The sequence below is a fragment of the Dromaius novaehollandiae genome, chromosome 1 (genome assembly GCF_036370855.1).
Source record: "Dromaius novaehollandiae isolate bDroNov1 chromosome 1, bDroNov1.hap1, whole genome shotgun sequence".
NCBI classification, from domain to species: domain Eukaryota; kingdom Metazoa; phylum Chordata; class Aves; order Casuariiformes; family Dromaiidae; genus Dromaius; species Dromaius novaehollandiae.
Window position 1 is genome coordinate 128,593,045 of NC_088098.1, and position 17,098 is coordinate 128,610,142.

The following is a 17,098-nucleotide window of genomic DNA, read 5'->3' on the forward strand; positions in this document are numbered from 1 at the left end:
TGAGTTGATTTTCTCATCTGTTTATGTGATTTTTCTGATCAAAAGCTTGCTTTGTTAGAACAGCCTTTTCGAAGAATTATTTTATTTCATAGTTTTTCACAGATATGTGATTTTAAAGCTCAGAAGGGAAACGTACAAGGACTGCACTTCAGAAATAAGATAATTATATGGGTTGGCGGATAGATATGTTTAATTGTAGTGTATGTAATTAAAAATCAGCACTTACAACAGTCATTTTTAGTCAGACTAGATAAATAATGTATATATTAGTTGATTTGGTAAATTGTTTGTAATCATTCAGTATTTTTAATGCTGACAGTAAGTTATAGTGCTTTTACAGTGACAGTCATTTAGATGTTTGTGCACAGCTTTTTCCTTTTCTGCAGTGTTGAAGAGAGTCACTGATTCCCCAATAAAGTAACTCAAACCGTTTCTCATCAGTGAATAGTTGCTAGATTTCTTGGCAAAATCAGTTAATGTTTTAAGTGGTTTTATCTCCAAGCTGTTGAACCTTCACCTGATACTTGAGTATTCAGACTTCAGACCTACTTTGTTGAATGGCGTGAATGCAAATGGAGAAAACTGTCAGAGTCTCTTTCGAAAGCACTAGAAAGCAAAAAAATTTACTATATGGAGTGACGCTGCTACTGTTAAAGACAATCTAACCCACAGAAAGAGTACTGCACACAGATTTTCTGTACTTTGTAAATAGCCTGGAAAAAATCAGCTTTGTCCTTTTTTGAAATTTATATTTAGTTTTCAGCAACTATATTTTCCAGTCCAGTGTTAAAAAATTCATAGTCTATTCATATAGGTGGTACTCCACACAGCTTAATTTCAGCTCTTCTGTCTTTTTGGTTGTGTGGCTTGGGCAGTTGATTCAGATAAGGATTCTGCAGCTACCCTAAAAAGTAGGCATTTAGACTCTCCCTTTTCTCTTCTAATGATTTAGCATTCTTCTACTGATTTTGCAGTGAAGCAACTTCATGTGTTCTTTTATTTTTCTGGTTTTAGTATTTTTCTTCTTAGGCTTATTTTATGGAATGAGAAATAATCACCAAAATGCATTCATTGTAGCCTCTTGTGCCATATTGTGCATGCTACACCTTCAAAAATATGTTGTGCAAATGGAATTTTCAAATCTGTAGTCCTGAAATAGGGTTTTTGGCCTCTCTTCCTTTTCAAGACTGCTGTTACATTAGCAGCTTGAGCCGTTAATTGCCTTTGGATGATTAACTGGAGAGAGGAAAAAAAAACCCCAACTATTTATGGCCATCTATTTGTAAATGACAAAATCAAGAAGCAAAAATCAGTCTTGAAATTTTAAATGTTCTCCCATTATATAGCTCTTCCTGCAACCATAGCTATCTGTGGCAAGCCTTGTCATTATGGATGTCAGAGAAAGATGCACAGTATTTTGGTGTTGGGGTCTCCCCTGCTACAAGCAATGAATAATGAACTGCTTTATTTAAACCTAACTAATAGATCAAGAAAGAGGAAAAAGGAGAAGCTATGCCATTTTGTGCCAAGAGAAAGAAAAATTTCACAAATAGCCTGTAAGCTAGGCTCCTAGAATATGTTGCTTTTAGTTTTCTATTATGACTCTTCCAAGGAGTGTCAGTCCTATGGATAAATTTTATTTTTTGTTTGGAGGTAGGGAAGGAAAATAAGCTTTTGTGAGGAAATCCACTTCTTGCAGGTCAACAATGTTTATTTTTTTTAATAATTGGAAACTTTGTATTTGGTAGTAACTCACAAAGGGTTATCTGTAAGCTTTAATTTTGGTACTTATGCATTATTTAATCACCAGAAAGGTAGTAGGTTTAAGGGTTGAATTTCCATGAGTAATTAGGCTTTCATAGTTTCCCAGTGAAGGCTTTTCATGTTCACTTGTCTTTTGATAAGAAGAATCTGGTGAACCATTTCTTTTATCAGTACAACTGCTGTCCTAAAACCGGTCCCTTTGTTCCCTAAATCCTGTTTGTTTATTCTTTGTGTACGTATATGCCACCTGTAAGGCAGCTCTCTCAGGTCTGGTACCAACTGTTTTTCTGTTGTCTTCTCATGTAAAACAGCTAAACTGCCACAGAAATTGCTATACTCATCAGCTATTGCTAGCTCTGTTGGCCTATATAGTTAGGTCTGATTCTGGGCTTGTTCAAGTGAGAAAATATTTATTCAGGTAGATTATCCCTCTGAAAGGAGATAAAGAGCATAATATTATTAAATTCTAAAGAAGAACAAGCAAGAATCTGCCAAGGGTGAATTTCTTGCTGTGCCAGCTCCCATATCAACTACAAGGCCTAGGGGAAATATTCGGTGGTAAATGAGAAGACTATTGTCAGCGAGGCAAATTCACAGATACAGAATGATTGGAGACTGGAAGAAATGTTTTTCTAGGCACATGGGCATACTGTGATATAGTAGGTATTAGAGCCCTGTTATTTGAATCTGCCTCCAAGCCTCAAGACACATCCAACCACACTACTATGTTTCGGAAGATGACTAATGTATAGCAAAGCCGCAGTGACGTTGAGTAAGAGATTCTTGTTATACTGAGATATCTTCCCTAGTGTTACTAGGGCCCAGTGATCTTTTGAAGATGGAATCTGAATATGCTGAGTGATGAATGTAAGTATGTATATGATAGAAATACTGTGGAAAAATGAATTTATATGCTCTTTTAGTTTTAATTTCTATATTTCAAGTAGATAAAACATCAAAACAAGGAGCTTATTTCTGTGTTGTCCTTTCTACTGCATAAATTCTATTACAGAAATAAATATTTATCATAGTCCATTTATTCAGTAATTTTAGCATTTTTTTCTTTCAGTAACTTCTGGTCAAAGTGTTGCTGTGGATACACAAACCAGGGTAACCAAGGAAACCACCACCTTCAAACCAGAAATGCCATCTACTGTGCTTTTGGAGATTCCAGCCTTGGCTGACTTCAATAAGGCATGGGCAGAGCTCACTGACTGGCTTTCTCGACTGGATCGAGAGATAAAATCTCAGAGAGTGACAGTGGGTGATCTTGATGATATCAACGACATGATCATCAAACAAAAGGTATGGGACACACTGATTTTTTGACTTGAAAGCCTTATAATCCTTGTTCTGAATTAAATCATTTCAACAAGGAATGTGGGGGAGATGATAGGTTGCAATACATATAGTGGTTACTTAAGCTATTTTATCCCATAAACAGAATTATTAGATTAAATGTTAAGATAACTAATAGGAAAAAAAGAGTATTTCATAATTTCTCTAATATCAAGCTAGATCTTTTTATCTTTCTATTGCTTATGCTGCCTGTTTCACAACAGTAGGCAAGCCAATGATTGAAATATAAAGCTCAGGAGAAAGAAGGAATTGGATAGGAAGCTCCAGGTTGCAAAGAGAGAAGATGCACTGTTTCATACCTTTCTAATGTTGTTTCTGTAGTAACTTTCTGAGAGGCTTATATCCTGATGCTGTTGGGTTATGAAAAGCTTCTCAGTCTTCTTAAAAAAAGGAACAGCTCATTAATCCATGTGTTATGTCAACAAAACTGCATCAGTGTTGCTTATCATTGAAAACACACAAAAATATGGAAATATATGTGCAAGCACAAAAAAATCTAAACTTTAACTTCAGCAACTCAGTAGCAATAAAAGCAATTTGCTATTATACAGCTTGAAAGTAATTACCTGCTTTCTAGATTTAACATTGCTCAATGTGAAAGATTTGGCTTGCCTGTGCAAGACTTTTCAGTGTTAAATTTCCATTAATTTCAGTTCTAAACTGAATTTAAGACTCTGTTATAAAATATTCTGCCTCTGCCTTCCAATATAAAGTGTGATTTATTGTAAGAAAGATACTGACATTCTCTCACTTTGCTTAAAGTAAAAAGAAAGGGAGGGACAATGGACAAGTTTCATGTAGTATCTGTATTGAATGGTTTTATAGGAAGGTCTCATTAAAATATGCAAATGTCTAGTAGTACTTATTCTGCTTTTTTTTTTTTTTTCTGGTTTTCTTTACCTTCTAGATTAGTAAATGGTGTGTTTCATCTTGATTAGGGATCACAGTGGCTGTCCGGAAAAAACCTTAGCTCCCTTCTTCCCATAGATCTCTTTTACTTATAAATGAAATTTAATAATTAACTCTTGAGAACCACAATTTCAATTAATGTTTCAATTAATGTTATACATGTTTTAAAATGAACAGCTTTATATCTGCATTTCATCTTAACTCAAAGCTAAAATATTTTGGCCAGTCTAAGTCAGTGCTATCGCAGTCTTCTCGCTTATGTTCCTAGCTGAGTAGCCCTGTCTTTGTGCTTAATCTTGTGCTGAGCTGGTACCTAAACCAGCAGGAAAACACTTTCTTGTTGTGTTTACCTCATTAACTGGCTGTGCAACAGAATGTGACATTTAATATATTCTTTGATGAAACAGAAGAATCAGAACGCCTAAATTTAGACCAGTTCTGTTAACTGGCTCTCAGTCCTATAGTGATTATCAAGAGAAGGCACTACTTAATGCATGAAAATGAATGTAATGAAAATTTGATTCTGCTCCTAAATCTATGACTGGATTATTAGATGACGTTAGCAAACAGTTGGGCCATGATTTTCAAAGCTGACAACTAATTTTAGGTTTCTCCAAAAAATACTTGCTTTCTAATATACAGAATATCTGCAACACAGTGTGAGATAACAAAGTTGGACCTGTGGTTGTGGCACCTAGTTGGATCTTGGCTATTCTGAAAAATCAGGCCAGAGATGATCTAAATTGGAAAACCAAAATTAGTGTTTACCTCCCCAAATCTGTATATTCTGCAAAACATTATAGTCGTACCTCTCTTGTGGTTGTGATTTAAAAGCCATTAAAAGCCTCAGCACTGCATTGTGGTCTCTGTTGATAGATTTTTGCATCTCTGCAGGAAGCCATATAAGCTTTAGTAGCGGTTCCATCATAGTAGACTTTTTTCTGTGCACCAGTTTTTGTAAAGTATCATCTTAACACTATTGACTACCTCCCTTATAAAAATGTCATTATAAAGATACGTGCTGTCATTGAAATTGCTTTATCATAAAGCATCTGAAGTTGCTCGTCCAGAATTAGAACACTGCAGATCGTTAGTCCTACTGAAAACTGGCCTTCTATCAAGCTATTATTGTTTATTTTAATACTGTCTTTATTTTTGTTTCCATTTCCTATTTCTTTCCAAAGAGAGAGCTACATTTTTAATAGCAAATAGAAATGTTAAAGCAAACACTTTAAAAGCAAAGAAATCCCATATCTTAGCGATGCATGTAACAGGACATTTTCCAAGCCATCCAGGTAAAAACAAGTGACCTTAAACTGTCCTTTCTTTCAGAGCAGCACATAATGTTATTGAAGCTAACTCTCTGAGGGCATTTTGGTTAGGTTCATTTCATTCTGATTGTGTCAGAAGATCACAGTCACTAACTGCCATATTTTTCCTCCATAAAAGTTTAAGACATCATTAGCCCCCACTTGAACTTTGCTTAAAAGTGATCACAGGGAATTGGAACTCTTGTGTGAATGTGGGGACAATAAAGTAGCATGTATAAAGGTTAACTGTGGAACAAAACAAAAGAGAAAAGATAACTATTAAAAAAAAATCTTGTTTTAGTGTCAGTGTAGGGGCAGACAGCGAGGGATTGGACAAGATAGAGTTAAGGAGCCGAAAGCCTTGGGAGGAATAAATAGCAGTATGTAGATAAGGTAGTAGCCGCACGGGATGAGGAGTGATGATGGGAACTTGACCTTCGGGAAAGTACCGATCCGGGCTAGAGCTTATATAAAGGGCTTGCTTGCTTGAATAAAGTTGATTCTGATCCAGCACGTCGGAGTCTGTGAATCAGACCGCCACATGTCAGCTCTTTAATGAAAGAAACAATACAATTTAAATTCTGCTAGGCAGTGCACATATTACGTGGTGAAAGCATACTGAAAGAGTAGCATAATGGCCATTCATTTCAGTCAATCTGTAGTTAATCTTTCTGTCAAATAGGAGTGGAATGTAGGTGTAGTTCTCATACAAATGTGTTCCATATTTTTAGCCATCTATGAATGTGTACATATGGCTGTATTCTGTACAATTAAACTGTACAATTAAAAGACCCAAAAGAGTGTGTAGTAAAGAAATTTAATATTAGCATTAGTGTCATCCATGCTTTCATTAGAGGAACATAACTGTACTGTACTCATCTGCTTGGAAGACTATATTGTGCAGCATTTTATCCTCAAAGAAAGTGATGTAAGTTAGGCTTACAAAAGAGAGTTATATGTAACTTTCCTTACATAACCATCATCTACAAGTAAAGCTGAGGGGAAATAATGAGAATATGTAATAAGCCAAAATATAGATAGTTGAGGGACATGACAGAAGGAAGTTTGCACTGTCTTCATTTCTCTGTCCTGACTTCAGAGCAATCAAGCTGTTTTATATTTGAGGGTCAGGAAGGGGTTCTTCATGATAGAGAAAATTATCGTCATAGGGACAGGATGATAAACTACATTTTGCCGTATTATAAAATCTCCTTACTTAAGATATCATCAAGCCTCTACTCAGAAACTCTGCTTTGGCATCATTATATTTTGAGGAAAATGTGCAGTAGGAATAGTCAGATTCCAGCAGTGAATAATGAAAGCTGTGCAAAGCTTGAAGACAATTAACTGTGCCACTAAAAGAAAACAAACACTGTGATCTCCTTAAATTTTGAATTCTGTCCATGTTTTTTTTGCCTTTGCTGAGGCACACTGTCCATGCAAACTTTTTGTAACATACATGATTGAAAGCATGGCTATCAGCTGTGCTTGAAGAAAATAGATTTTTCTTACTAAAAGCTTTTATAATGATAAGCATTATTACTAATGGTTTTAACCACAGTTTTATATCCCTACCTTTATTCACTGGTTTTAAGATTTGATGTTGACTATGCACTAGTAGAGGCAGTGGAGGGAATTTGTTTGAAGAAATTAGTAAATATGTAGAACAGAGACTTACAGACAAGCTAGTCACTGAGGCTTTTAAGCAGAGAAGGGAAAAAAGATGCTTCTAGGTAATGATTCATGTCATCCTAAAATAGTCATCCAGAAAGATTCAGATAATTTATTTCTCCTCAATTAATTTGTCACTGTTCAGAAAGTAGGCTTGATCTTCTGTCAGTTAGAGAAGTAAGCAAAATAGGAATGAAGAGACTGTTTTCACCATTAATTACTGAATTGATTTTTCGATAGCTGAGGATCTTGGGCAGCTAATGATAGTGAAATAACTGTTAAAGTATTGATTCATAAGCTGTGCAGTTAGTAGACATTGAATGAAAAAGAGGACTTAATTGATGTTCCCCTTGTTTGAGAACTTTTTACGTATCCTTTCCCATGGTTACGTACTATGTACTTTAGTATGCAACTTTACAACTATACATTCATTTTAGTGTGCAGCCTTACCGTTAATATTTTGATTGGTTAGCAGAGTAGGAAGTTTTCTGTCCAAACTGTTTTCCAACGTAAATTTTTGTGCAATTTTTTTTTTAATGAAGTTAGTTGCTCTAGGCCGATGATTGTATTTTTACCTGAAAAATAGTAATCTTGCAATTTGGAAGTACTGTGATTGTGTCTTTGGGGAATTAGAGGGTTTTTTTTCATATCCCTCTCCCATTGTTGGAATTTCCTGGGAGTGATGGATTTTATCCAAAGTTTTTAGTTTTGTAGTGCACACTCTTTGTGTGTTTATACTACAGGGTATGGTAGGTAGACCAACCAAGAAACATATACATGGAAAGAAAACTTGATACAAATTCTAGGGGCAAATGCACACATATGCAATTCTAACAGCATGATTTCTTGTTAAATGAGATAATTAAGACTGAATACAACTGCAAGGCAACTAAGGCACAATTATAACATTTCTGAATTATTTTAGTTTTCAGCCAACAAAATTTGGCTTCAGATTTTCTACCCCATATTGAGATTTCCTGTGAAAATTCAGGTGAAAATTAATTCCCTTCATTTTCTTCTTTTACTTTAGTATAAAAAGAATGGTTTGTAGTTATATGTAAGATATATTTATCTGTATCTTAATAATAAAATTTTCCAAGATTACATTCTGTTTTTTACTGGAGCACCTGTGATTGCCAGATTACAATTTGTAGCTCTGTATCATGGGGTGTGAATCAGTATACTCTAACTAACCTCATGTTGAGTCAAAACTTGTAGTTACAGCCACAGATAGTTTATATCAAAAGTATGAGCAGTAAATAGAGTGAAGTCCTCAGTCTTTTGGATAGTGTACTTCTTAGAGTTCTACAAGTGAATGAAGAAGATTCGTAATACCAATATATGAATGAAAAGACCAGTGTAGCACATCTTCAGATAATGTACTCTTGAAGAGTGCTATACATTTGGAGTTGAATAATTTCTGATTTAATATTCTGATGTGTTTAAAGGGAAAAATTCACTAAGGAGTGTAGGATCCAAGTATGTTGCAAGTAAGTTTGGAGCTGAAATTTTTATTTTCAAAATCAAACTTAAGGAGGATGTTGCCCCATCTTTCCTTCTGTGCTGTAGTGCTGGTTTGGGGATTGTCTTAGAAGCTACGCATTCCATAGGATCTTTTATATCCATATAAACACAAACCCGGGACCATTCCCTGGGTTGCCGTGGGATCGTGATGGACATGTTCCCAAGGCAGAGCAGGAACTGGTCCTGATTCTGCAGCATGTGGGAGAGTTCACTGGCGTTCTTGTGCGCTTCCTCTGCTAGCAGAACCTTATGCGTGCCGTTATCCACTGCTTAAATGGAACGGAAAACCACCCTTTGGAGGATGAATTTCATAGAATTTTTTCACTCAGGAGACTGCTGTCATCATTTTATGCATATTTGAGATGTTATTGTTACTTTTTTAACATGAAGTATCTAGCAAAATTCTTATTTTAGATTGTGTCGTACTGTTAAGACTCTTTAAACTAAGATTTCTAATTTATGAGAAGTACTGGGAGGCCATTTTCTGTGTTTGAACTGAATAACATACTAATAACTGGATAGAATTCTAAATATAATAAAAACATTAAAAAAAAAACCTACTAAAAATGCATGGTTTGTAGCCTGAAAGATTTTAGCTTTTTTATAGAATAGAGGAAAATGAAAAATGTCTGCCAGCCTTTAAGCTTTTTCTTAAATGGTAGAAAATGCAGCAGGGTGCTCTAGAGGGACTGAAAATCTGAGTCTTTAAAGGGGAAAAAAAGAAAAAAAACCCTTCTATGAATCTGAAAATTGGACCTCAAGGGATACAGAATACATGTCAGGAGATTCTTCTTTTGCTATTTTGTGGCCCATAAAGACAGATGATATTTTAAAATAGCTTGTTGAGCTCATTATGGTGTGTTAGAGAGTATATTTGTTTTCTGAAACAATAAAAAAGCTGTCTAAACACTGTCTTTTGGAGTTTGATTAACAGCCACGTATTTATTTCTCTATAATATTTATCACTAAGATGTGCATAAAAAATTTGCCTCCAAGGGTCTGGTTCTAAACTTACTGAAGTAAAGGAGATACTTTCATCACTTTTCTATTGTTTTTCAGTCAGGCTGTAAATCATAAGTCTGGAACAAAAAAAATACTTAACACTACAGTTGTGCCTAAAGATAACTTTCCTCTGATTGCTTTTATTGGCCTATTGTGAAATAAATTGATTTTTTTTCCATTTCCTGCCAAATAAGCTTCCAGGAAAAGATTAATTATCATGGTTGGTGCAACTGGCATCCTGTTAGGTTCAGCAGGGAAAGGACAGAGTGTAGGAACTCATTTTGAATTACCTTTCTGTGTTGATTACTAGAAGTATGCACTTCTCATTGGGGTTACCTTTTTCAACGACAGTTATATTTTTCTGTATTTCCTAAATTTGACTTATCCTGTGAGTATGAATGACCTAGTACATCAAAACTGGACCTTACTGGACCTACTCTTTTTTTCAAATCAATCTATTATTGTGTATGCTGCCTGCATTCCAGCAGTACATGCCTCTCGGAGACCCAGTGTGTTGGACCCCTTTACAAGCATACCACAGGTATGAAAAGACTGTTTAAAGTTACGTGCTGTCCACAGAGTGGAATGTGTGAAAATCCTTTTACGCAGAAAGTGTAAGAGCTGCCTAAACCTTCAGGAGTTTTGAGTGTGCCCTGGCAGCAAGAAGGGCTAACCATATGCTGGGCTGCACTGATAGGGATGTAGCCAGCAGGTTGAGGAAAATGGTATTTCCCTCTGATCAGCCCCTGTGAGACCACGTCTGGAGTGCTGCGTTCAATTTTAGGGTCCTCAGGGTACAGGAGATTGACATAGTGGACTGAGTCCTATGCAGGGCAACCAAGGTGGTTAGGGGGCTGGAGCACCTGATGTACGAGGAGAGGCTGAGAGACTTGGGCTAGCTCAGCCTGGAGGAGAGAGGACTCAGGGGAGACGGTTATTGCTGACCACAGCTACCTGATGGGAGGAGGCGCAGAAGGTGGAGCCAGACCCTTCCCAAAGGTGCACAGCTAAAGGATGAGAGGCAACAGACTCAAGTTGCAGCAAGGGGAATTCTGAGTAGATATTGGAAGAAAAAATGTTGATGATGAGCATAGCAAAACACTGGAACAGGCAGTCGAGAGAAAGTTTTGGAGTCTACATCCTTGGAGATATTCAACACCCAGCTGGACAGGGCCTAGTGTGACCTGATCTGACTCTGAATTTAGCCTCATTTGAGGGCCCTTCCAACCTAAATTATTCTGTGATTATTTGTGAATGCTGTTTACAAAAACCAAGATTCTGTGCCATATACCTTGTCAATGAAGCAGATTTTAAAGGAAGAGAAACATAGCTTTATGCCACCTTTGCACCCTCTGTGCCCTTCTCCTGCCCCTGTTCTGATTTGTTCCGAAGGCTGGAGCAGTCCTGATACAATTTCAACAAATCGTTTAATTCTAAATAATAGTGAAGGTATGTTAGGACACTTAGACAAGTTCCAAGGGACTGTATTTTTTTACTCTTTATTAGTATACAGTATTAGCAATGTTAACAAGAAAAGCTAAGAGTGATTTTGTTTTTTTCAGAAATTATAAGAAATATAAAAGCAGTTTGTTTCTAAATAGTGATGCAATCTATAAAATTCTAATCCAGTTGTAATCATGGAATGCAAATTACAACTAGAGGGACCAATTGTGTATTTGCTCTGTTTATGTGTGAGGAGATGGAGCTGTTCTTACAGAATTAAGTTTTCCTCAGTAGGAAAATAAAAACGTTGAGTCCCAGCAGAGCTTCCTAATGAAGCTGATCTTGAAACACAGTTCTTTTATGTGGGAAAAGAAAATGATCCCGGAATTTTAAGTGAAAAATTCACTGTCTGAAAGTGTACCCTGCTGGCTCCTTGGTTTGCCAAGGGTACTCTGATAATTTCTATAAACACTGCTTAATAATAATATAGATTCGGGGTTTTGCTAGGAGATGGACAATTCCGTCCTGAGGTTGAGCAGCCATTAGTGTCATTACCATCCTTTTTCACGAAGGGACTATTTTTAAAGAAAATCACTAGCTTTTTTAAGTTTTGGGCTGTGTCAACTACCTATTTTTTGGTGACTTAGCTTCTATTGCAGTAACCCAAGTCTCTATTATCTATCTATCTATCTATATCTTTATAATATATCTCTTTTCTCAGTAGAATACTGAACTAATGTTTTGCACTTAGAGGCATTCTCATTAGGGGTTCTCGCTTGATTTATAGGGATATATTGTTTTTTAACACTTGTGAAGTAATTGAAATTACTGTATGCTGGCATTTTTATAGAAAACAAAAGAAAGCAGGTGCACAGTTAAAAGTCAGCTGGACACAGGTATCTAACTCACTAAGGCTCCTATTAAATATTTAAATTTTATGTTAATTAGAGCTGTTTAAAAGCTAAAGCACCATAAGACCATAACACCATAAGAGACATAAAGACATGTTTATTTTCAGTGAGCAAAGGGGTCTAGAATATTAGTCTCTATTCCCTAACCCTGTATTTCTTTTTTTCTTAGTGATTTGGTCAGTCATTTCGTATATGTTGTCAATAGGCATAAGATGGATAAACAATAAGTTCTTGTAGTTGCTAGTGGGGAGAGAAGGAATGGGACATTGAATGTCCTGGGAAGTGGCATTTTGGGGTATTGAGCAGAGGGACACTGTGCCTTGAATTTGCCTGATCTTGCACTCGCTGCATGTTCTTCCTCACCTTTTTGGAGCACTGCTGGTCTGTTCTCAGCTGCCTGAAATTCCCCTTGACTTGTCGCTCCTTCAGTGTATTCTACTTTGGTTTCTACTGAATAGAATTTTGCCATCCAGAAGATAAGGACAAAATGTCTGATTTTGCTTACACCTCCAAGAAGTCTTGAGCTAGCTATAGGAGGGGAGCTAGATGTCTAGCTGTACTAGATCTACTTTTCCATGTTTTTCTCGCCACAGCTCAGTTGGACACTGTGTGTTATACACTTTTCATGCCTTTTCAGTGTTTTTTCACATGCGATTGTAGTCTCTGATACAACTGTCTTGAAAGTATGTGTAAACTTCTGCACTTGTCTGTGATTAAGATTTGAACTTAAAACTGTTCTGATTAAAAAAAATGGAAAATAAGTGTGACAAATTACAAACTGGAGTAAATATGGCAAGTATGACTGACTGAACAGAAATTTTTGCATATTAGATGTTGATACACATAGGATTTAGATGCATTACTATGTAAAAAATAGGTAAATTCTAAAAGGTTATTAGTTACATTTAGGAGAGTTGCTAACTTGTGTTACTCTAGTAGATCAGAAGACTGGTTTAGCCAAGCAGCTAATCCTTCTGCCTAGATGTCTTATTTTTAGTGTTTGATTAGTAGGATTGGGTCAGTAGTATAGTTTGGAGCTGTTGCTATTATGTAGCTGTATTTCTAGACTCGTCAGATCATTTAAGATATGGTTTGTAGCCACTGCCAGGTATTTTAAGTCAGAACAGTTGTGAAGCTGTCTCTCACAATATTTTCACATGCATTCATATACTGTGCAGCTCATAAAGATATGATTTTGTCTGTGTTTATAAATGATATTTTTCATGCTTTCAGCTATTGAAAATGCAAAGATGGGAAAAAGGAGCATCAGAAGTAGAAAGGAAAATGCAGATTTAATATAAAGGAAAATGTACTGTAACAATTTTTTTCATCAGATATTTATGTCAGACAATAGCTAATTTCCTGTGTTAATGATGAACAATATGTTGAAGAAACACCAGAGTACTTTTTCTTTCTTTTGCTGAAATGTAGTCAGTGTGTGTGGGGTTGCCTGTTTTTGTTTTGTTTGAAATAAAACAATCCCTCATTCACTAGTGCAAAAACAAACTCTCCGACATTCAGATCTGCAGATAACAAATTTACAATGTAAATAGAGAGAATATTAATTCTGCATGATACTACACACTGCAGTGAAATCCAGGAAAATGGATAAGTATGCATGGAACTTGAAATATGAAAGTAATTCTAGTAAAAGCTGTAGGACTATATTTTTTTCCTCAAGTAAAACATTAAAGCATTTTTCTGAATTGAACCAGAGAATTCAACACTTTACACAATCAAGTTTTATAGGAGAACTTAATTTTAAAAAAAAACACTTTTTTTGTAGTGAATGTGGGCCATTTCGCATTACCCAAACCTATCATCTGTCTCTGTTGCTAGATGATACAATAAGCAAGGTAACAAATCAATTCCCAGAAGGGTATTCTGTTGCTTTTGTGGTGGGTTGCTCCTATTGAGCTGAAGTATCAATTTAATGTATCACCATGGCACCTATAACATTCATGCTCTTCCTGCTTACATGAAAGATTTTGTGCATCCAAATGTGGGTTTCATGTATTGAGGCTTTGTCAGCTCAGCCTGCTCCCAACTTATTTTTCACACTTCAGAACCTGTCAAATGTTCCAGCTGAATGGTTAAACGTGAAAGTTACACTAGGGTTCATGCAGTTCAGATGTTGCAACTATCTACTGTATTTGCTTAAGAGGAAGTGTTCTTGGTAATAATACGCAGGTAGACCCATTTTTTTCTTGCAGGATTATAGTAAAACCTCCAGCTAGGAATACAAAATAAGGAGAGAAAAACCATTAAGGTGACAGTATGTGAGTTGAACTTGATCCACTGAACAACAAAAATATTAATGTTTATTGGTCATTTTTGCATGCTTAAATCACTAGGCAAGAGGATATAACTATCCCAGACTTGCAGTATTCATTTGTTAATATCCATTGATAGTGAGATTTTTACTGATGTCAAATCTTAAAAGTAGATCAGAGGTTTGTAATAAATGCCTTTGATCTTTAATACTACTTGGGTGGATTTCTTTTTTAAAAAAGGAAGTATCTACTGAAGTAGAGGTTTGGTATTAGAATCAAAACTGGAAAGATGTTGGAAACAGAGAGAACTGAAGGCTGTAATTGTTCAGCCACAAATCTGGCCTTACTTACTGAGAACAGAAACATGGAAGTTGCTTAAAAAGAGGAAATATAGAGCACATCTGAAAAAAAAGAAAAGAAAAAAGCCCAAACCCTACATCTAACAAAATAGAACAGTCAAAATCATTTAAATAATTATAACCTACATTTATAAGTATAATGTGTAAAGAAAATATAGATCACGTTTGAGGTTTTTGTAGCTATGTTTATATACTTCTCATCTCTCTCATGTCTGTATTCAGCAGAAAGAGATAGATGCGTTGGTGATTTAGTTTATCTGGGTCTGAAGTGGACATCCGAAATAGCTAAGGTGAATTCTCCCTGCAATGGCTTGTTTCTCTCAGCTGACTCCGAGCAGTGCATGTTAGCTCAGATACAGTTACCTACATTTGGGGTGATTAGCCCCAGCCGTTTTGGCAGGGCAGTTATCTGCCGGAAAATGTCTGTATGATGGCGCCAGAACCTTCCTTGGGAAATGCGTTGACTCGATTAATATTCTGAGGCAGATACCTGACATAAACCTGCAAACCAAGCAGCTTCCCAGTAATGTGTAACAGCCGGTGCCCATCGTTCATTAGCACAAATAAGCCCCCAGACATCCAGACCAAAGCAAATGGTGTTACTCCTTTGGGACATGGAAAAACTTCCTGATTTCTTGCTGTCTCACCTGTCTGCCTCCTTTGTCACTCCGTAGTCCTGGGTTTTAGTTTAATTTGATTTTTGTATTTGAAAAAGAAACAGCAGAAAAATCATGTTCTGTTATTAGTCATAGTGAAGTGAAAAATCATATTTTCATGTTCGAAGTGTCTCCTTTTTGATCGTTTAACTGAACGGTTTGACAGACTGTTTCTCTGAAAAAAAAGAAAAGAAAAGATCAGCACTTATTTCTAATTAGAGTAGAAGCTGCTTTTAATATCCTGGGAAAAAAGGGTTCTGCAGTAACACAAACAAGGAAGAATCAAGGAAGATATTAAAAAAAAAAAAAGAAGAAGAAGAAAAAAGAAATTGTGAACAGCAGGCAAAATTAAGCATTTCTCTGTCTTTAGGGAGGAATGATGCCTTTGGGCGTTAATGTGAGTTACCAGAGATGTCTTACTGTATGTATTGCAGGATTGTTATTCAAACAGGCAGTTTTGCAGGTGGCATGGTGTGGGACTAGTTTTCAGTGTAAATGTCCAACCTTTTGACATATGTTTGACCATCTGAATGGGACTGTTTTCCTTTGAGGTATCTTACGAGTGTATCTTAAACTCCTGCTGTGCATTGTGATCGGCACTGGTAACATTTTTAACTGTTCTTATAAATCTTTCTACCTCTTCATACGCGGCCCATATGGCATAATATTTCTGTGAGGAAAAACAGTATATCCAGCAAATTCATATAATGATATTCAGATTGGGATTCAGCTCTGACGGAGTGATTGTGTTCTGTAAAGAAACGCCAGTGCATCAGAACCCGTAAAAATTACCTCCGTTGCCTGTAAGGTATTTGTGAATGGGGCTATTTTTGCCAGACCTGCCATTAAAGTGTGTGATTAAGAAACACAATATAGATGCTAGAGAATCAAAAGATATCTGGGAGTACAGCATAATAACTTTGAGAGCTTAACAGCATCACCGTGGTCTAAGTTAATAAAATCATCTGTCTCAGCTATTTGTGTTTCCCAAACGATTCCTTTACTGATTTAGAAGAAAACAGCTCCGTCGTGTGGATTGGTACTTGTCAGCGGGAGTGCTCGGAGCTGAAAGAAAGCTGAAGTGAGGATGAGCACAGCCAGCTGGCCCTCCTGAGAAGTGGCTGTACGGTGTATCGTACTACCTTGTGTCTGGTGTTCATGAACTCAAAAATGGCCCTCCTGCCTCCCTGTACTGAGCTGCTGGCTCCAGAACCAGGCACATCTGCAATAACAATTCGCAATGGATACTGTTGCTAGTGTTAATTTACACAGAGAAGGCTTTATAGGAAAAGAATTAGTTGTTTTTTCTTTTTTTTTTAATGCATGGTAATTATAATAATAATAAGGCATGTGTCCATGGATAGGGAAGAAGTTACATATTTATAACTGATTTCAGTCAGGACTTAGATTATTATTCTGAGTTGGGGAAAAAAGATACAATTGTCTCACAGGTCTTATGGTTAAGGTTAAGAGAAGACAGGAAAGATGGGTGGAATGTGGGTGGAGGGTAAGGAGGGGGGAAGAGCAGTGAAAGTGTTAAATAGGAAAAACTTGCAAAGCCATTAGTAACTAGTTCGTCACCTCTCAGATGCAGTTATATAGAGGTCCCTACTGCTTCAGTGCTAAAATGCAGTGGAGGAGAAAGGATTTGTGAGATAGAAATGCTCTAGTTTTTTATCTAGATGAATTTGTAAGAATTTAATACCAGTAAGTCGCTCCCTCCTCTCTGCTAAATTGCAAAATGTTTTAGCTGATACGAGGTTTTCACTCATCTTGAAGAGGTTAAAAATTACTTGCGCGCTAGAAATGATGTCTAACAAGTATCTTTCCTTCAAACTTCTCAGCTGAATAAATATGCTGAGATTAAAGAAAATCTTGCATGTTCAAACATCAGTCATTTTGATTAAATTTTTATAT

At 36.3% G+C, this 17,098-nt stretch overlaps 1 protein-coding gene across 9 annotated transcripts in view; it reads left to right on the forward strand.

Moving 5' to 3' along the window:
• The window catches only part of DMD (dystrophin), a 1,316,184-nt gene that overhangs the window by 955,825 nt on the left and 343,261 nt on the right, over nt 1-17,098 (forward strand). For all 9 annotated transcript variants that reach the window (XM_026096811.2, XM_064497835.1, XM_064497804.1 and 6 more), the window contains one exon: nt 2,834-3,069. In XM_026096811.2, coding sequence (XP_025952596.2) covers nt 2,834-3,069 — 236 coding nt within the window. The remainder of the gene's footprint in view (nt 1-2,833; nt 3,070-17,098) is intronic.